General features: G+C 38.9%; 2 protein-coding genes across 3 annotated transcripts; one reads left to right on the top strand and one right to left on the bottom strand.

Annotated features, from left to right (window-relative positions):
- The first annotated feature begins 1,690 nt into the window (after window positions 1-1,690).
- cdhr2 (cadherin related family member 2) lies at window positions 1,691-15,240 on the top strand. Of its 2 annotated transcripts, XM_019345341.2 has the most exons (31): window positions 1,691-2,008; window positions 2,645-2,690; window positions 2,976-3,032; window positions 3,115-3,171; window positions 3,282-3,421; window positions 3,514-3,564; window positions 3,647-3,736; window positions 4,188-4,277; window positions 4,368-4,490; window positions 5,631-5,777; window positions 6,026-6,101; window positions 6,175-6,284; window positions 7,198-7,413; window positions 7,537-7,686; window positions 7,816-7,977; window positions 8,075-8,136; window positions 8,241-8,484; window positions 9,685-9,924; window positions 10,029-10,098; window positions 10,180-10,764; window positions 10,854-10,928; window positions 11,058-11,107; window positions 11,196-11,347; window positions 11,565-11,661; window positions 11,757-11,845; window positions 11,961-12,029; window positions 12,277-12,412; window positions 13,382-13,503; window positions 13,589-13,702; window positions 13,803-13,880; window positions 14,211-15,240. In XM_019345341.2, exons 1-31 carry the CDS (start codon window positions 1,898-1,900, stop codon window positions 14,392-14,394), a joined length of 3,993 nt encoding a protein of 1,330 aa, XP_019200886.1. In that variant the 5' UTR covers window positions 1,691-1,897; the 3' UTR covers window positions 14,395-15,240. The 2 variants fall into 2 exon arrangements, with proteins under 2 accessions (XP_019200886.1, XP_013127193.2); XM_013271739.3 differs by lacking the exon at window positions 2,645-2,690 and having other exon boundaries at window positions 1,891-2,008.
- On the bottom strand, window positions 15,029-19,367 carry gprin1 (G protein regulated inducer of neurite outgrowth 1). Its single transcript, XM_025897674.1, has 2 exons — window positions 18,930-19,367; window positions 15,029-18,529 (listed from the first exon to the last, which is right to left on the bottom strand). The coding sequence occupies exon 2, from the start codon at window positions 18,497-18,499 to the stop codon at window positions 16,154-16,156; it is 2,346 nt and encodes a 781-aa protein (XP_025753459.1). The 5' UTR covers window positions 18,500-18,529; window positions 18,930-19,367; the 3' UTR covers window positions 15,029-16,153.
- Window positions 19,368-20,471: the final 1,104 nt, after the last annotated feature.

Genomic DNA, 20,471 nt, shown 5'->3' with positions numbered 1-20,471 from the left:
CTTATCAGTATTTGGACTGTGTGGATTGAACAGTTTGAGTGACCCTGAGATCATTCCTTTTTTTCTTTTTTTTAAAATTATGTTTCTGTTTACTGGAATTGCTAAGGAAGAGTTTTATTCTGTTACCGCCCATTCATATATTTCTATTGCTGCTCAGGGAGTGGCAGTGCTGTGTTAAATGCTGTAAGTCATAAACCAAAGTCGAACTGGATAAGAGTCTTGGAAAAAATTCTTCATCGCCAGTATCATGTCTTAATCACTTTATGTCAGCCTGTGAATTATAATATTGCTCTATTTTTTTTTTCTGCATATCATCGGTTGATTACACGTTTGCCTAACTGAAGAGCTCCCCTGTGGTACACGCAATCCATAACCTCTAAAATACATCTTTCTTTTTTTTTTTTTACACCTGACACATTTTTTAAATTATAAAATAAATCTTCACATTTATATTAATCGAAAACAGCCCCTGGAGGATGGATTCGTTTTCAGCCTCTGGTGACTGTCCACTGACTTCCTGTAACACTATCAAGAGGCTAACATTTATGTTTTCTGTAAAAAGAAAATAAAGATGCAAAATGTTTCTTTTCTACCAGATTTGGCTGAGCCATTCTTGTGGCCTACAGGATAAACTTTGTGAACCTTTAAGCTACCACAAAACTATCACCATGTAATAATATGACGAAGACAACACCTGCTTAGCATTAGCATTATTAGTATCACTATTGTCACTGGCATTATCATTTACCTCAAAGCAAACCAAGTATCTGGAATAATTTTTCATCAATGTTTTGATAGTTACTGGTAAGCATCAGCAATCCAGTGGATCCAGTGGATTAATAGTAGACACAGACAGTGAGTTTAGGGACAGTACTAGCATGATAACATGCTAAATCAATATGGCGGCTGTGGTAAGCTTCTTGAAAAAAACATGCAATCAGGACTTGGAGGAAAGCTTTCTCTTCTTTTATATATCTTAAAAATTTCAGTTGCTGTTTATTTTAAAATATAACTTTTCAAATGACTCTTGGAAAGCTGTAGCAAACTTCTTTTGTACTAATATGCTCATATTTTTTTTTTGCTTATTCAGTAAACCACTGAATAAGCAATTCAGTCAGTGTTACATTATGTTACCACGAGTAACATATATCTTTAGGCTGTGTGTTTTTTTTCCTTTAAATTTAATTTGTTTTTGACAGAAACAAATAAGAATCTTGTCTGATATATATAACATGTATATCAGGAATTTTCTTTTGAGCATTTTGCACATTTGTTCATGCTAGTGTTTTTCAAATGTATTTTTATTAATAGCCCCATTCTCAACACTTAATTCACTGGCATTTGTTTCAGTCACAGTGAAGATGTTGTTTTCAGAATAATGCCTCATTATGAATGAAGCCAGTGGATACAAGAGAGCATAATCCTTTGTGTGATACCCTTTAATGAGGAGAGTAGGCTGGATGGGTTGTGGAGCTTCACTGGGAAGAGCTCATTAGGGCCTGGAACTGTAGTTTCTGGATAAGGGACTGAACCTCTGATTGGTTCTGAAGGCATGGGCATTAGAAAGCCCTGGGTTTCCAAACCTAAGCAATCAGAATAGTATTGTTGCCATGACAGCAGCACCACTCATTTAGACAAAAGGGCATTTCAGATCCTTGTGGGATTCTTGTTTGGACACTTGTGGCCCAGTATGGCTCAGTGCCATTTGTTACTGGTGAGGAGCTTGTTTCTAAGCTTAAACAGCCAGCATGAAGTCGTAGTTGAGTCCAGCTTCAACTGTGTGAAGTTTTTCTATTTTACTTATTAGAAAACAGTTAAAACATTTTTTTTTCTTTTTTAACAAGCAAACAAGGAAGCGGAGTAAAATGCTATCATATTTGCTGCACGTCACTGGCGCATGTTAATCATTTATATTTACTGCTGTGAGACGACAATCACTAAGAGGAACAAGAGTCAAAGGTCTCATCCAGACATCAGTAAAGGAGAAGCCTTCTGTGAATGTTGGCTGGTAAGTTTGCCTTCTGCATTTGGATTTATTTTTTAGAGCATTAGTATATGGATTTAGTTACTATATAATGCTTAGACAATTAAGAAAAAAGAAGATAATAACGAACAATACGTAATATCAGTTCAGCGTGTTGCTTCGAACACCTGAAACCTGAAATAAGCTGATCAGTTTTTTTCGTGTTTTTTCTTTCTTACAACAGTAGTGAAAAAAAGTGGTAAATCCCTTTAAAACAAAGGTCTTACATATTCAAGTAAAGACTTATTTATATGAGGTCATTCTTAATTTTTATACCTTAATTATTCAAGGTTTTATATATATATATGATCAAAGTGTAAAATTTTTAACAGGTGAAAATGAACTAAACCATCTTTACATCTTTATTTAAATTTATGTAAAATTACTTAAAGCTTAATGCAAAGTTCCCAAGTAGGTTTTTTAAAAATAATCAAAATACGGTGTCCACTTTTTTAGTTAATATAAGGGGACAGCAAAAATGTAAATGTATGAGGTTTCATATTATAAAAAAGTTTCTGCTGTGTTCTTTCTGTAAACAAAGATTTCCAGGTGTTTTCACCACCTGCTATGCTGTGAACAGTTTGGGTGTGGCTGAAATTACAATTGGCTGCTGAATTTCAGCCTACAAAAATCAGGACAAGAGCTGTGTACTACCCAGCATCGTCCAGTATGTGATTCACCTTCTTATTTTTCTGTTTGCATCATGACATCTAATAATTTTGTTGTTTTCATAAAGATTAAAAAAAATTTCAGCCTCAACTACAATTTGCAATTAGGACTAGTAAGGTGGTCAGTGTAAGAACCAATAACTGAACATTGTCATTATGAACCTGTTAGCATGTTGATAAGTCTACTGAGTGATTGTCTTTAAGGTTTTATTATTTCATGGTGACACTAAGAACAAAAATCTAATGTTTGCTACTTTTATGAAATTGTCTCTTTTGATTTGCAGGCATGGAGGGGATTGCAGGAAGCATACTATTATTATGCCTGATCAGCCTAACTAATGGTGTGTGTTTGTTTGATGTCTGATGATTCATTTTTGCTTTTCTTACCTTCACATCAACATTTAACCTTCAAATCTTCTGCAGCAAGTTTCCCTGAAATCAACGAATTTGTTTACAATGTGTGTGAAGACACCCCTGTTGGTATGTTAAAATATTTTTAAAACTTTTTCTTTCTTTCTTTTTTTTTCACATTTGTGATGTTATGTCTCTTTTGACCATGTTTTATATGTTTTTATGTTGTTGTTCTTCAGATCAACCAGCATTTACTATAGCTGCATCAGATCCAGATGGTCACCCACTGACTTACACACTCAGTGGGAACGATGCTCCAAACTTCAGAGTTGAAAAATCTACAGGGGTTGTATATGTTGCAAGGCGTCTTGATAGAGAGGTGTGGCAGACGTAGAGCAGAGACCCTTTATTGGAAAAAAACATTTGGTCAAAGCATGTTCACTTACCAATTTCATCAATTCTCTCTTCTAGACTTCGGTGTTATTGACACTTGAAGTTACTGTTTCTGATGGCCCGAATGAGGTAAGTGACATTTAACTTAGTGAAAGTTATTTTTTAAAGTCAATTTATTCATTATATTCACAGAGTGCATCATATGTTACAGAGAAATGGAGACTTAAGCATAATATTAGATGATGCCAACGACAACCCACCCATCTTTGAGAGGCCTTCTTATGACACAAGTGTTCCAGAAGTAAGCCAAATACATTTTAAATAATAATTCTACAAATGGTTTTGTGTTTTTTTGGTGTGTGTTTTTTTTGCCATAGCATCTTACCTTGTTAGTAAAGAATGTTCTTTCAACTATTTACTTCATGTTGCTGTGAGAGAAAAGCATTCTTTGGGTTGTTCTAGCTCAGGAGGGAGAGCAGGTCATCTCCTAATCGGAAGGTTACTGGTCTGATCCCTGGCTGCTTCAGGCTGCATACCAAATATGCTAACCCCAAGTAGCTCTCTGATTCATCTGTTGGAGTCTGTTATAAAGTGTTTTGAGTGCTCAGATAGAGTAGAAAAGTGCTATGAAAGAAGCTGTTCCTTTACCATTGGCTCATTAATCAAAAGGAAAAAATAAACACTAATTTGTTTACTAAGAGAATAACTTCTGATTTTATAATTCTGTTTTGTTTTTTGTGTTTTATCAACAGAATACTGCTGTAGGCACAACTTTGTTTCAGGCATTAGCCTCTGATGCTGATACAGGAACTGCTGGCATTGTTACATACGCCATTGATGAAGTAAGCTTCCTTTGCAAAGCATAAAATGTAATGATATTCAATGCAGATGTTCCATGAACCTGTAAAGCACTGTTTACCTGTTTTTTCCAGGTAATCCCAAACGATGGGTTTAGTCTGTTCAGCATTGTAAGAGAAACTGGTGTAGTCACACTGAGCAAGCCTCTGAATTATACCTCACTGAGTACTTACTATCGACTGAAGATTAATGCCAGTGTAAGTATGATTGTTCAAGTTTAAACATGATAATGGTTAAAGAAAAGTGTAAACAGCAAAGGCACTAAAAAGCACTAAAGCAGCTTTGTATATTCTTGTGGTTCCAAATTCATTAAAGCAATAGTTTGGCATGTTGTGAATTTCTTTTACTAGCTGAGAATAACATGAGAAGATAGATTTTATTCAACTTTATTCCTTTTATTCAACTGGTATTTTGTGTTTAGCAGTTTGGACACAAAAATGTATCTTGTATCAGTCAGTCTTTTGTTGGTTTCTACAAGAATTCCCAAAGTTATCACACCTGGCCAAGAAAATAGCCCTACACCCCTGTACAAATGAATGCAGCTTATTATTTTTACATTTTAGATTTGTAAATAAATAAACTGTAAATTATTAAATAATAATAATAATTAAATAAGTACACAATTTAAGTGACCTTTAGTGTGATGGGTTGGCAGTTTTTCTGACCTTTAGACCGCTACTAGTGAGAAGCACGCTAGCTGTTTCCCTCTGCTTTGATTCTTTGACCCACCCTGGTGCTGCTGATTATAATAATAAACAGATATAAGAGTTTCTTATATAACTGTTTGATAAGAAATCTATTGAAGATGTTTCCAAAACAATGTAAAGATAACTTTATATGTGTTCTCCTAAATAAACCTGCAGTTAAGAACACTATAACAACTAACAGTGCTAACCTAACATAACACACAGGGGCATATTGTAACATTCGCAGTTAGTTTGTTAAGTAGTGAATTGCCCTGTTACTTGCTCCTAATAAGAAAGTGTAAATGAAGCTAGAGCATTCAGGCATAATAACTGTTGTTGCATGGTCAGTTTGCAAAGGAGAAGTGATAAATTAAATACTGTGAAAGTGATTTTTACATTTAATTTTTGCTGATTGCCTTTGCTTGTTGTAACAGTAATCAAGTTAATTTCCATTTTTTAATACTTTTACTAACACATTTTACTCATTCTGTTTGTTTTTTGTAATTTGACAGCACTGTCAAAAGTGAATAACACATTTTCAGCATCTTTGAGTTTAGCTGTCATGTTTATCTTTGAAATCTGTTTCTAGATTTCTAGATTTATTTGATCACCAAAAAAATCTAAAAGATTTTTTAAAATGTTTTCTAACAGGATGGTGGAGGCAAGTGTTATTTTTCTGATACAAAATACTCGTCGACCATTGTTTATTCCTTCGTTACTGTTGAAGATGTCCCAGATCTTGACCCTCAGTTCATCGGCATTCCCTATGTTGGAAGTGTTCGTGAGCATTCACCTGTGGTGAGTGCTGCTGAACCTGACCAATGATTTCAAAGAATTACTGTAAGGCAAACAAAGCTTTTTCCAATATATGACCCAGTGTATGCAATGACTTGTTACCGTTGATAACTTTTTGTTACCGTTTGTTTGTTACTATTACCGCACAGAACTAAAGGCACTGAGCCTGCTTTGAGTTGACATATTTTTTATGCATATAAAAAGACTTTCAAATGCTTCACATTTCATAAACATTTTCTTTACTTTAATAGGACACATCTGTGCTTAAAGTGACTGCTGTGGACCAAGACAGAGGAGTCAATGATGCAATCGTCTATAGCATTGAAGGTAAGCTACAGTATGTTGTTGCTTTTAACTTATGAGTGATAGTATAATATATTATTTCCACATTATTTTACAGAGTCCTCAGCAGATGGCCTGTTTACAATCTCAAGCAGTGATGGTGTCATATCTGTACAGTCAGAAATTGACAGAGAAGTTATTGGTGACACTGTAACTCTGACTGTGAAGGTACATTTTTATTTCATTTTCTAATTTCCTTCTCTCTGTGCATGTTACTACAGTAAGCTTGTCCATTAGTACTAACTAAAGTTATCCCATGAAGTTCATACAGATTACAGCACATTACAGTTTCACTGTGACCAAACTGAGCTTTCTGACACTTTTTAGTCCCTCTACTTTTAGTTTTACGTATTAAGATTTAAAGGAATAGCTCAACATTTTGTCAAGACTGAACACCGAACAATACCACTCCCTAGAGTCAATATGACGTATTGACCAGCAAGTATAAAATTCTCTTATCTTAATAAGACCTGGCAGCAGTGAAAGGCAGGTTGAACGTCTCTGTGCACCACCAGAAACTTCCGCGTACCACATAGCTTCTTTTAGAACACAAATCAAAGGTTGTTTTTACAACTCAAGCAAACATGACATAAACTGTGATAAGACCATTTTGAAGGTTGAGGAAGACAAATCTTCACAAAACTCATGAAACTAATAGTGATGATGTTCCAAAATGGTTTAATTTTCCCATTGTTTTGGGGGGATTTTTTTTTTTTTAACTTTGCATAACAGTTTTACACCAAAGTTGCACTAGTAGCAGTTTTTGAAGGTGTTTACAGTGACCTTAGAGAGCACATTCAAAATACAGATGGGAACTGGTGTGAGCAGAATGGAAGCCTGAGCACAGGGTCGCTGACAACAAAGAGCAGATGGTGTCATGGTGGAACCCACCATTACATAGGAGCAACTACTCAATGATGCAAAAACAAAAAACATTTAGGATCTTCTTCTTTAGACCATTTAATTTAATATTATTATTATATTTAGTCATAAAAAATATTGAGAAAGATTAAATATCTTTAATTTTTTTAATCAATATCTTGAATATTGAAAACATTTTTTTCATTCTGGCCTATTTAAGGGCACTGAGTCTAAAGAAAACATCCATGGGGTCCGTGCCAGCGTCACAACAACTGTGCAGATCAACATCCTTGATGTCAATGACAATAAGCCAGAGTTTTACAAGTGTGGAGACTCAGGAGAAGACTGTGTAACGGCCACTGAATTCAGTGGTGAGATCTTGGAGCACTCACTGGGATTTATTAACATCGGCATGACTGTCAAAGATCCCGACAAGGTAAGGAAAGACCATTCATCATCTATAGGATGAGGTCCCCATTCACCCCCCTCCCCCCCAAATTTCACCTCTGTGTAACATTATTGATCAAACATAAAACTTTTGGGTTCTGGGATTTTACAGATTTCAAACACTCAGCTAATCCTGGAGGGAGAGGACAAAGCCGTGTTTTCTGTGGAACCTCAATTTACCACCATAGACAGCATCGTTCAGATCATGATCAGGCAACCCGAAAATCTGGATTTTGAAAAAAAACAGCAAATGATTTTACAGGTAAGAAAATGAAAAATGTAATTAAAATAAGCCATATACATACATACCATTGCATGTGCCAATACCACTCATGTTTGTGACTTTTAAAACTCTTTACAAGTATAATGAGTTGCTCATATCATGGTGCAGGTGACTGCTGTAGATCAAGATGATCCCACTTTCAGCTCCACTGCTCAAGTCACTATAAACATCAAGGATGGCAATGACAACAGTCCAACCTTCAAAGAGGACACATACAGGTTAAATGTGTCAGAGCATTCACCCATTGGGACAGAATTGATCACAATTACAGTAAGTTCCTTGCAATCTGAATTCTCTCTCAGACATCTGGAGCTTTTATTCTTTTATTTCAGAAACTCACACATTGTTTTGTTTTTCTCTTTTTTAGGCAGATGATCCAGACACAATGGATAAAGGCAACCTGACATACAAACTTTTTCCCGACAGCATGTACGTCTTCACTTGTGGCCTGCTGCAGTAATTCTTCTTTTTTTGTGCAGCTGCTGTCTGTGTCTCGCACACAACACCTCACCAACAGTGCGCTTATGTTTCAGATTACCCTACTTTGACGTGGAGTTGCATACTGGCAAAGTTTATGTGAAAAGCCAAGAGCTCCTGGATCGTGAGCTCAGATCTCTGTATACAGCAACTCTACAGGCCAGAGACACAGATGGGAAGCCTGGCTCTACAGTACTGGAGATCACACTGACTGACATCAACGACAATCCTCCAGTCATGAACAGAGATTCTTACGTGGCTTTTATTAGAGAGGGCCAAGAGCTTGAAGTCCGAATAGAGGTAAGTTTGGCAGGGTGAGCACTAAGGACAATAGTTGTCAAGTTAATTTTGATTTATCTATTTTTTTCATTTTGGGCTGGGAGGAATTAACTGCTTAAAGGCACTGACTTCAATTCCATTCAATTCAATTCAATTTTATTTATATAGCGCCAAATCACAACAACAGTTGCCTCAAGACTTCTCATACATACATTTACTTACCACTTCTACTTTGAAGAGCCTAGAAGACATGAACATAAATAACAGGTTTCATGTTGCTGAAAAATGAAAAGCGCTTTATTGTTAATGTTGGTAGGCAGAGACAGCAAAAAGTTCATGACTATAACTTTGGGCTGCAGCTATGGTCATAATTTTTAAAGTGAAGCATAAAAGGTTTTATATGGAAAAACAGTCATTGTATCTGACCTTAAACTCTTAGTTCAGAGCTTTTTAAAAATCTGCTTAATTCCATTAAAATTAAGAAACATGGATTTAGGATATGTATAAGAGCTAGTGAAGTCTGATCCAAACATACATTTCTGGGGAAATTTGCATCACCCAATATCATGGCCTGTCATGTGACGTGAATGAAGTGTGTAGCCAGGCCTAAAATATTATTTTAAAAAAACTTTCCCAGAAATTGACAGGGAGTTATAATTTTCAAATGTATACACAGTCAAACATGTCATCATAAATATGAAACATCACTTTTAAAAAATAATTTAAATGTGACTGAAATAAATAAAAGCAAAGGTTTATTTATATAAATTATTAATCATTAAGGAAAATATGCTTGGTATAAACTAAATGTATACCAATCAGGTACATTTCATTTGACCAGATTTCAATAAATGTTTTACACTGTTTTACATTATGTAACAACATTACATCAAAAAAGTACATTTAATCAAATGACTTAACCCTGTCAAGGCTGATCCATGAAATCATTTCCAGAAAACTGTATTTTTTTGAAACTGGAGTGTTTGTTGGACCTCCTGACAAATTATATTAAAAAAGAAATTACATTTCAGTTTACAGATATGAGGTTTTGGTCAATATTGTATTTTTGTAGCCTTAAAAGTGTATACGATACATGGCATTACTGGATTAAATTCAGCATTTTGGCCATAAATATTTGTTTTCAGGCTTTTATTGCATTTTGCAGCAAAGAAAATCATCTTCCTAAAAGTGTCTCTTCTGATGTTTCTCTGCTTTGGACAGGCTACTGATGGAGATGAGCCCAAAACTCCAAACAGCCAAATTGTGTATGGTATCGTGTCAAGCACATACAGTAGGAACTTCACTATAGACCGTGACACCGGTGTTTTGACAAACAGCGTTGAACTGGATCGTGAGGCCGTGGATCCAGAGCTGGGAGGGGAGATTAACCTTGAAGTGACTGCTACAGACCAGGGTGAACCCCAAAGATCCACCAGTGTCACGGTTACCATCAATGTACAGGTAGGTATTTTAGCAAGTTGACAGTACCAAGTTACAAGAGATGGTGTAAATCCTGGTACAGCTGATGACTGCCAGTGTTTCTTTTTCTTTATCATCCATTTCAGGACATCAATGATAACACGCCAAAATTTTTTGCCCCATCTTACAAATTCTCTGTTAAAGAAGGAGAAAAAGGCAAGTATTTCACACCGCAAAATGTTTTAAGTGTTTACAACTGCGTGTTAGGGTTTTAATTCATATTTATCATTCATTCAGGTGCATTTGTTGGCTTGGTTGAAGCTCAGGATTTGGACCAAACAGCAGAGTTTAATCGCATCTCTTTCAGCATTGTCGATGGGAGCTTTGGGAACTTCATCATTCGAACCTCCGCTGCCACAACAGGTTTCATAGGAAACATCACTGTGGACCCAGACATTGAGCTAGACTATGAGAAAGGCCCCACAAAGTTTAGTATGAAGGTAGATGCAGCAGATCTGGAGCAGAAGAAAGCTACAGTGACGGTGGATGTAGATGTGCTTGACGTAAATGACGAGAGACCCGAGTTCAAGCCAATAGCATCTATGACAGTGAAGGAGAACACCACAGTAGTGGAAGCTGTTGGGATTTTTAAAGCGGAAGATAAAGACGGGAACCATTCTCTGGTCTTTGAGCTGGAATCCGTCAAATGCAGATGCAACAACAGCCTGGATTTCTGCGACTGGTTTGTCCTGGATCCAAACGGAGAGGTCAGGGTCAACCCTAAGGTCACGGTGGATTATGAAAAATGCCACCAGGCGATTGTAGAGGCTCAGGTGGTGGACATTTACACAGAGAAGGGATATAACAACAGTGCCACGACAGGTCAGTAATGGGTTGTTTGCTGATAATGAGAGTAAGACATTAAAACAAACAGCTTACATAAAAACTGGTTCACTGTCATTTCTCTTCAGGCCTAATGGTGATCAACATTGAAGACATCAATGACAATGCTCCAGAATTCATTTTCTCAGACAGTCAGGTGTTTGGTGAGTCCTTCTCTCAGAATAACCACTCGTCTGCAGTACTTATCAACAGGGCCACGTTTTTTCACATATCGCCCTAAATTTTTAAAACATTATACGAATCCAACGCTGATTTTTCTTCTTCTTTTATAGTTGTGGTGTCAGAAAGTGCAAGCAAAGGGACATCAGTTGCGGGGGTTACCGTAAGTACGACTGAAAAGCAAAAACACCTGACCTCATTTCGGCATGTTAACGATGCATTAACGATGCTCCATTTCATATCTTTCATAGGCTACAGATCGTGACAGTGGCATAAACAGTCAGATTGAGTTTAAAGTGACAGACGTCAAATTCCAAAACACCAACAATCAAATAAGTAACAAGGGGGCACTTTTTGAGGCTGTCACCACACAGCAAAATGACCGCTATGTTGGGATTATTCAGTGAGTACAAAGTCGTCTCCTGCAGTCAAACCTCGGTCTGCTCTGGTAATGTGTTTTTCTCACAAGCGTCGGTGTTTACACTTGCCCTCATATATTTAGATTTATATTTTAGCAGGGATAACAGGAGCCCATGCACATGTTGTTTTTTCCAAAATAATATTCTCATGGGTGTATTTTTATGGTTTTTATGGGTGTGCTTCCCTTCAACTATCCACAGATCTACACAGACACTTGATTTGACACTGAAGGGGAAGTATTTGGTAACAGTCTCTGCGACTGATCCCGGCGGCCTGTCCTCAAGCACCGTGCTGGATGTAAGTAACGTGGGATTTACCCTGTGTTGTATACTCCAAACAGGCTATAAAACTTGCAGCACACACCAATGTTTCCATTCTTTTTATAACTGCAGATTTTCACAGTCGATGAATCCTACAAAGTCGAACTCAGGTTTGCAAATAATCAGATTGAGGTTGAAAAAAAGCTCACTGAGATCAGGAGGTAATGTCTGAATCATTAGTAAAGACTATATCTGATCTAATCTGCTAATTTTCATTCAGTCACCACTTAAATCTACCCATTTTCTTTCCCCCGTCATCTTCTGGGACTCTTCTAGAGCACTCATGACTGCCACTAAGGCTGCCGTTGAAATTGTTGCTCTTAGGCCTTACAGTGAGCCATCCAGGTAAGTTACCTTTCACATCTCCTTTAACTTCAGTGAGTGCGGTTTATAAGCTGCTTGCCGCTGTAGGGATTAAGTAAAAAAATCATTATTCAGCTGTTGATTTATGCTTTGTTTTTCCTTACTAGGTGGTGCAATTGCACATGTAGACAAAATGACAATGGCAGCAACTCCAAGTCTTAGGTTTTAAATGCTGAAATGTGTTGATTTAATTTGTGTGTATGTGTGTGTTTTTTAATGGTTCTCTCAGGGCTACAGACAAAACCATTGTGGTAGCTTATTTTGTCTACGCCAATGGAACAGCCCTTACCTCTGTTCAAGTGGAAATAATGCTCTCTGATCCGGAACACTTTCCTAAGCTGATAGAGCTTGGGCTAGATAACATTGTAAGTATGGTTTTATTTTTTAAACACGGCAAAAAACCCACTATTTTTCTGCTTCTTCTTTATATCTTCTTGGTCATTTCGTCATCATTTTTTTTTTATTATTCTTTTTTGATAAATTGCTGGTGGCAGTCTAATAAAAAAGTATTTCAGAGTCAGCACAGGGGTAGGGAACAGTTCACTGATTCTTTTCACCAAGTTCAATATGTGCTACAACAAGCACTCTGGCTCCACCAGCAGGTTAAATTCAGAATTGTTTCATGCGTATCACTTTTAACACACATGCCTAATTTTCAATAATTTAGGATTTATATTTATTAAATGCTAAAAGGCATATGATTTCCCATAAAGGTGGATCATGTGATCTTCAGAAACAGCCGTAACTAAGTTGAGATTAAGAACTCAGTGTATGGTGCATTTGAATGATATTGGCTATAGTTAAAAATTACTTAGGACATTGTAATATACATTTTGAAATTTGAACAAAAACAAAAAAAATGTAACAGATTTTTTTTACATATACATTTTTTCATGTAATTTTATTACATAAGTACAATGTAAAATGCTACATTTAATGGAATCTTGTCAAATGGAGTCACATTTTCTTTATTGATTAATTATTTGAATAAATAAACCTTTTTATAGATTTTATATATCACAGTTGTATTTTACTCAAAATTATTGTTTCGTGTATATTAAGGGTGAAAAAACAATTTTTGAGCATAGGTTTAGATAAGTAAAGTAAAATATATTTTACAGGGATAAAGACATTTAAAATCTGGTTTAAGGAGACACCAGTAGCAATCGCTTTGGTTCATTTTACAAAGCAGTTAACTCCAGATAAGTAAGAGGTCTGATAAGTCTGATCAGTATTAAAGGACATGTAAAAATTGTGAAGTTAGTGTAAATATAAGTGAATGAAAACTTTAAGATCTACATATGAAACTCGAAACCTGAAACCTCTGTTTTTAGGGGACTGCTCCTGAGGAAGAAAAAACAGTGGACACAGTAAAATATGTCCTGCTGGGGATTGTGGCAGGCCTAGTCATTGTGCTTCTTGTCCTCACCACTTCACTGCTGTGCACTCGCAGAAAGTAAGAAAATGTGACACCTACTATTTCAAACGTCTACGACCATCAGGGAGTCTGTGTACTAACCACTCATCATTCCACCCTACAGCTACAGAAGGAAGCTTAAGGCCGCTAAAGCTGCAGAATCTGCATCCAGTATGAATTATGACAACCAGAAAAACGGTCTTATGCTACCTGGAACCAACAAGTACACCATGGAAGGGTGAGGAGACAAAATCTTTATTCAGATAAATGAAATAGGCAATGGTATGAAACCTAATGTATAAGTTTGCCTTCTAACATGTGTCACTTCTCTCTGATAGTGCTAATCCCGTGCTCAACCTCAACATCGACACAACCATCGAGTTAGAAGAGAGCAGCTCTGATGATGACAAACACAGGTAAAACAAAAACAACAAGGAAACAAAGAACCCTGTCTGTAAATCGGTCCACTGCCTACAGAGAGCAGTTACTGGCTTGATCAACACAGTTTGATAAGGTGGCTCACGGTGAAACGCAGCTGCGCTCACCACTCTGTAGCTGTGCTGGTTAATAATCTGGGATGATTTCCAGGTGAACATTTTGCCACAGAGTGCCCACTACAGAATGTTGTGACAGAGCTGGCTCTGTGCTTCCAGCAATCCCATGTGATTGTTGTTTTTAAATCAAAAACCTTGAAATGATCATTTGTTCATATTGTCTCCCTCTTTCTCTTTGTTTTTCCACCAAAGCCATCTAAGCTTCAGCTCCGACGACTCGAAATCTGACTCGGAAAGTGCTCGACATCCCAAAGAGGATCCACCAGCGTACAATGAGCCTTTGGATGAAGCACTGGCCCTGGCTGACCAAAACAAAAGCACTGACAACCCCCTCATGGGGTACAGCAACCCTGTATTTGACACCACAGATTTGTAATGTAAATAGTGAAGGCCAGATGCCTCAGCTAGACAAATGTAGCTTCTTCGTAATCAGGTTTACCAAATCAAACTTATTCTATAGTTCTTGATGAAGACTTCATCTTCAAATAGCCTTCTCTGTATTACAGATTTAACTTTGAAGCCTAAACACCCTTTACAAGCATAAAACTGAACCAAAAGGGGGATCCTATTTTGTGAAAAAGATCTAATTGTATAAAAGTGTAATGATTTCAAAGACTTTATCCTTATCCAGTCAGAGAGCTGAAGTATGTGAATTGCTTGTTTGCTGTAGCCTCATAGTTTGTACATAGGTATGAAAGTGAAATCAATATCGATGGCCTAAAAATATCAAACTCTTCCTTTATCTTTCTGTAGAGACGGTTTCAATCCATGCAGTATAAAAAAATGAATAGCAGCAGTGGTTAAACACACAAACCTCTTGCTTGATGCACATGTGAATCACTTTATTTTTGTTAATATAATAAGCAGTAGTTTAAAAAGGGTTTGAATTGCTTTTGAAAGAAACTATTTCTTAAAGTTATGCCAACACAGAAATCAAGAAAAACAGATAAATTTCAAAAAAGGTTTCAAAATGTCAGTGTATGAATGAAATCCTTATTTATAACTGTGTGTCTGCCAAAATCTCTCTCTCTCTTTTCCCTGTTTCATTTGTCAGTGTTTGCTATGACATTCTTGATGAAGAGAAAAAAAAACTCATGCAGAGTGACTTCCAACAAGCAGCAGATTGAAAAGATTATTCACTGTTTACTGACACCTAAATGAATGTAACACAAGTGCAATCCATGAATAAATTCTGATCCTTTGAATGTGGATCCGAAGTTAATGCTGGTGAACGCGTACATTCACTGACACTGTAACAACCGCGGCGTTAAAACACATTTAAAATCGTTGCCTTCACATAATTTACAACAGGATCACAGATTATGGCATTAAAATACTGTAAGCAGTCATGACTAAAAATACCCTGATATCAGGAGTCATTACTTTCCTCGAAAGGTGATTGTACGCGTCATCATTTTTTTTGTTTTTTGTCTTTTTTTAAAACACTTTTCACAATACAAACAAGTCAAAACACTGTGCCAAATCTAAAGCAATATATAAGACATATAAAAGCCTGCACTGACAGTAGAGACTCCTCTTACAAAGAGATCAAGGCAACACTTAATCGATTTAAATATCCCCCAGGCCACCAGGTCACACATCACACTCAAAACCTGTCATTACACCATCATCTCTCTGTCGAAGCTTAACAAGCTTTTTAGCAACCAGGAGAAAAGCTGGTTGCCATGGCTTCATATTGTGTGAGGTGAGTGGAAAAAACAACAACAAAAAAAAGCACCAACAGCTAAAATGAGTCAGTGGACGGCTGAATGGTTTCAGCGAAAAACACTAAAGGAGGAGAGCCAGGCTGATGATGACGCTGACGCATCGCTCTCGTTTCCCCAAACGTCCATCATCACTCTGTCGGTGTGTGCAGAGAGATTTGTGAATAAGATACCAATCAGCGAGGGTGGGGGGTGTGGGGGATAAAAAGAGAAATCATAATTTATGGCTGCTTTCTCAGCGGTTAATGCTTCTCGGTGCAAACTTCATATTAAATCCTTTTGTGCTTGCTTGTCTTGAGTGAAGGTGTGAATTTTTTCCTTCTTTTTCTCACACCGTCAAGACGACGTCATTCAGTGGATGCACTGGATATCGACCACGTGTATCGGATACCATGTAAACTTTCTCTCCTGTCACTCAGTGGTATGAGCTCTGGAGCAACAGTGTGGCTGCTGCATATTCTCCATCAGCAGGCGGAAGGGGTTTCTTCTGCGTCGGCCCGCTTTCCCATCATGCTCCCCTCTCCTCCCTGCACGGCCCTTACCTGAACCCCCCTGGGCTATCTCTGAGGTCAGGGGTGTAGCTGAGGGGTTTAGCGGAGGCGGCGGGGGCATGGAGGATTGCCTCTTCTGCTTCTTCACCTGCTTCTCCAGGTGTTTCTGGATGGCAGAGCCCAGCACGGCTACTTCCACCACAGCTCCGTACACCTCCCACGTCATCCCCTTCTCATCCCAGCTCACCTCCTGCACTGGCTCCTCGCATTTCTCCTCATCTTTCTCCTTACAGTTTATTTCCTCCTTTGTGTTCTCTTCAACTCCCTCCACCTTTTTCTCTTGCGTTACTTTCTCCTCTTTCTCCTCCATCACCTCCTCTTTCTTTACCTCTTTCTCCTCTATCGCCTCCTCTTTCTTTTCCTCTTTCTCCTCCTTCGCCCCGTCTTTCTTTTCCTCTTTCTTCTCCGTCGCCTCCTCTTTCTTTTCCCCTTTCTCCTTCTTCGCCTCGTCTTTCATTTCCTCTTTCTCCTCTGTCGCCTCCTCTTTCTTTTCCTCTTTCTCCTCTGTTGCCTCTTCTTTCTTTTCCTCTTCCTCCTCCACTATCTTCTCCTCTATGCTAGGCTCCTTCATGACCTGAGGGAAAGTCATAATCGTGGGAGTTCTCGGGGTCATGGGTGCGGTAGCGACAGAGCGAAATTCCACCTGCTGACCCACCTGCAGCTCAGCATCTTTAGTCTCTGTGCCCACAGCCCCACATTTTCCAAAAGAGCTGGGGAAATAGAAGGCCTGGTCCCCCTCAGGAGGGGTCATGGGGCTGGTGGCCACAGACTGACACTGCACTACCTCCAGGCTCACCTGTGTGCGGATGTTGTGGCAGCCAAAGGGAGCCGGTGATTCAGGGATGGGGGATTTTTTTGCAGAAACAACTCTCTTTTTTTCACCTGCATCTTTGTCGTCTTTGACCTCTGACTGCTCGGATCCCGTGTATGTTTTTGGATGTTCACTGACAGCAGCAGAAGGTTCTTTAGTTTGTGGATCGTTTGTGGTCCCGTGAACACTTTCACTGAAGGACTTTCCCTTTCCGTCCTCCCTGTTTATATCACTGCAGTTTTCTCCAACCTCATCTTCATCTATTTTGACCATCTCCGGTTCAACAGAATAAAAAAACGACTCAGCCTTGTCCGTTTCTTCCTCCTCATTGTTGCCATACTGGGTCACCAAGATTGTAATATCTTGATCCATACTTCCCATCCTCTGCTGCTTACACTGCTGATTGCTATCCTCCACACTTACATGTGCACCTATTAACTCAGCATCCACTCCGTTGGTGGAACTCTCAGTCATCTCCTTTGATGCAGTAAATTTTAAAATTTCAGTTGTTTCTGACGCAGCCTCTGCTGAAACTTTTGTCTCCTGCTGACCAGTCTCCCTCTGCTCCTCATTCTTTTTCACTTTCTCATCCCTTTGCGCTGGCTCTCTCCCGATAAACTCTGGGAAAGCCGTGCTATACGGGGACTTTGGGGTCATGGGGGATGTGGCGACAGAGCAGAACTCCACTTGCTGACCCACCTGCAACTCTGCATCTTTAGTGTCGGTGCCCACGGCTTGAGGTTTCCCAAAAGAACTTGGGAAGAAGAAGGAATGGCTGCCCTCTGGAGGAGTCATGGGGCTGGTTGCTGCCGAGCAGCACTGCACCACCTCGAGGCTCACCTGTGTGCGCATGTGGTGCTGCCCAAAAGGGGCCGGGGAGCGTGGGTCACAAGGGTCTGGAGTTGATGGGACAGCAACTGAGATTTTCTCAATTACTGCATCTTTTTCTCTGTTGCGATTTTGATCCTCAAAGTTTTCCTCTTGAATTTCAGGTTTTCCATCTTCATCACTCAGAAACTTGATCGACACCGTTGCATCATTATTTGTAGCTGCCGTTGTTGTTTTATTGTGCTCCACCATTGCAGGCATGGCATCAATTTGTGTGCAGTTTTTAACTCGTTCAGTGTCTGTTAGGTCAGCATTGCCATAATCCCCCCCTGAAAGCACTTGATCTTTAGATATTAGGTTTTTCTCTTTCTCCTCAACTGAGCTGACATTCCCCTGTAGTGCCGACTGATAGTCCCCTTGAGTGGTTGACTCTTGACTCCTGTACAGTTGAGGTCCTTCAGGTGCAGCAGTGCTATCTGAGCCTCCTGGATGCCCCCCATTATCCGTCTTCTCGCAAGGCTGGTGGTCCTCCGTGACACCTCTCATCTCATCCTTAAGGCTTCCCATTCTGTCTCCGCATTAAAGGGCTAGAATTACCTGCAGGGATAACACAGCAGTGTGAAAGTGTCCGTGCAGTTTATAATCGGGAACAAGCCCAAGCACAAGCGGAAGATAAAAATATTCTGTCATGCGATATGAAACGAAATTGATATTATTCAGTTATTCAAATAGACACAGGAGCATCACTGCTACTACTTGATCAGAATTGCTTGCACACTTACTTTAATATCCCAGGACTATCTTTTTAAATACTTTAGAGAGACGAAGTCAAACCTTCATGCCCAAAAATATCTCATTATCAGCTCCTGTCTGAATTCTATTTTAGTCCATAATTACATAACACAAACAGCGTGCACATGAATTCAGAGTTGTTTTCAAAATGTAACTATAAAACAAGCATGATTACAAAAGGAGATCTCAGAAAATTAGGACATACCTCAGCAGTCTAAAGTCAGGCTGAAGCCACTCCACAACTCTTCTTCAGATTTGGGTCAAACATTGCAAATCTCAGCACCGATTGAGACAAACATCTGTCCGTGCATCTCCCCCCGGTGATTGATGCTGATTGCAGTGGGTACAGGTTTGTCTCTAGAAGAATCTATCTTAGGCAATCCTCGCTCTTTAGGCTGTGGCTGTGTCTGTTGAAAAGCTTCACATTTCCAGTTTCCCTGGAAACCACGGTCGGGTTTCTGGCAGTGAGTGGTAATGTAATGGCAAAATCTCTCTACAGCTCTCTAATCAGCAGTAAATCATAGTAATTAACTTCAGGTTCTCATAGAAACACAATGGCAGCTACGTGTGCAGAGATAAACCTGTGAACTGGCTAATCTGGAGAAATTTTAAAGGAGGCATAAATTGGTGATAAAACCTCTCACGTCATTACAAATGATCACTGTGAGAGCTTCACGAGGGAGGGAGGGTGAAGTATGCAGAAGAGGGATTTCTCTTAGCAATAATGAAGCAGTGTTTTGAACTAAAACAGCAGTGTCTGTGTGTGTATATGTGTGCATGTACATGTGTGCGTCAAGGCCACATTTGCCCGATCACTGCTGTTTAACAGAATCTTAAGCTTAGTAAAAAATAATAAAAAATAAATAAATAAATGCTTTTAAAACACGTCCTACTTCAGGAAGACAGATAATCACAGGCTCATTACAGGACTTCTAAAAAGTCTATGCAAACTCAAAGCTTGTGGAGGACATCAGAGAGATATTAGTAACAGTGAGTGTTCTGCTGCAGCTGTACATGAAAGACACAACAGAGAATTTAAGCTGAAGGAGCCTGGAAGCAGCAGCTTCGCCTCCCACACAAACAAACACTTGTAAATCACCAAGTCTTTTATACTCATTCGTCATTCCCCTCCAACCTCCCTGCTTTGCGACACATATTTCTCTAGAGCCTCTCTAATTCTGCTCGCCTCTAGCGATTGAGTGGGACTGAGGACGATTATATTTCTTTCATTTTTTTTTTTTTTTGGGAGAATCTCTAACCGACTTGCTTGTAGCATGGCAGTGGGCTGCTGCGGCTTGGCCAGAACACCGTGTACTGACATAAGTATTCTTGCTGTTAATTCAAAGGCTGCCACAGAGTTCTGTTGCCTAGCAACCACGTAGTGGGATGCAGGGGAGGTGTGCTGCTGAGGACCAAGGTAGACGGGCTCTGATCACACTCTCATCAGGGGCCATCAGCCTGCCAAAGGCCATCTTCTCAGCAATGTGTTGGTAATAATGATGACCGTGGTGATTCACTGATGAGTGCGCTCCACAGAGCAAAAAAACAGGATGCATCATAGATACCGTGCCTGCAGAGCAACTAACAGTGTTATGTCTCCTGAGTGTGGCAGGATATCACATTTTACAAACCCGTAAGAGGTGTTGGAATTCATTTATTTTGCAAAAACAGGCAGAATGCAAAAAAAAAGAAGAAAAAAAGCACAAATGGCAAATTAGAAAAGACAGTTTATAAACATTTCTTTTGG

The sequence above is a fragment of the Oreochromis niloticus genome, linkage group LG2, assembly GCF_001858045.2.
Source record: "Oreochromis niloticus isolate F11D_XX linkage group LG2, O_niloticus_UMD_NMBU, whole genome shotgun sequence".
Taxonomy (NCBI): domain Eukaryota; kingdom Metazoa; phylum Chordata; class Actinopteri; order Cichliformes; family Cichlidae; genus Oreochromis; species Oreochromis niloticus.
Note: the sequence above shows the minus strand (reverse complement) of the source record. Positions and strands in the feature narration are given on the sequence as shown.

Bases quoted from the DNA above. Each gene is read 5' to 3' on its own strand.
- gprin1 (XM_025897674.1), bottom strand. From the start codon at position 18,499: ATGGGAAGCCTTAAGGATGAGATGAGAGGTGTCACGGAGGACCACCAG.
- cdhr2 (XM_019345341.2), top strand. From the start codon at position 1,898: ATGTTAATCATTTATATTTACTGCTGTGAGACGACAATCACTAAGAGG. The intron at 8,137-8,240 runs GTACGTCTTCAC...CTTATGTTTCAG, and splicing joins AAACTTTTTCCCGACAGCAT to ATTACCCTACTTTGACGTGG. The intron at 11,662-11,756 runs GTAAGTAACGTG...TTATAACTGCAG, and splicing joins CCTCAAGCACCGTGCTGGAT to ATTTTCACAGTCGATGAATC.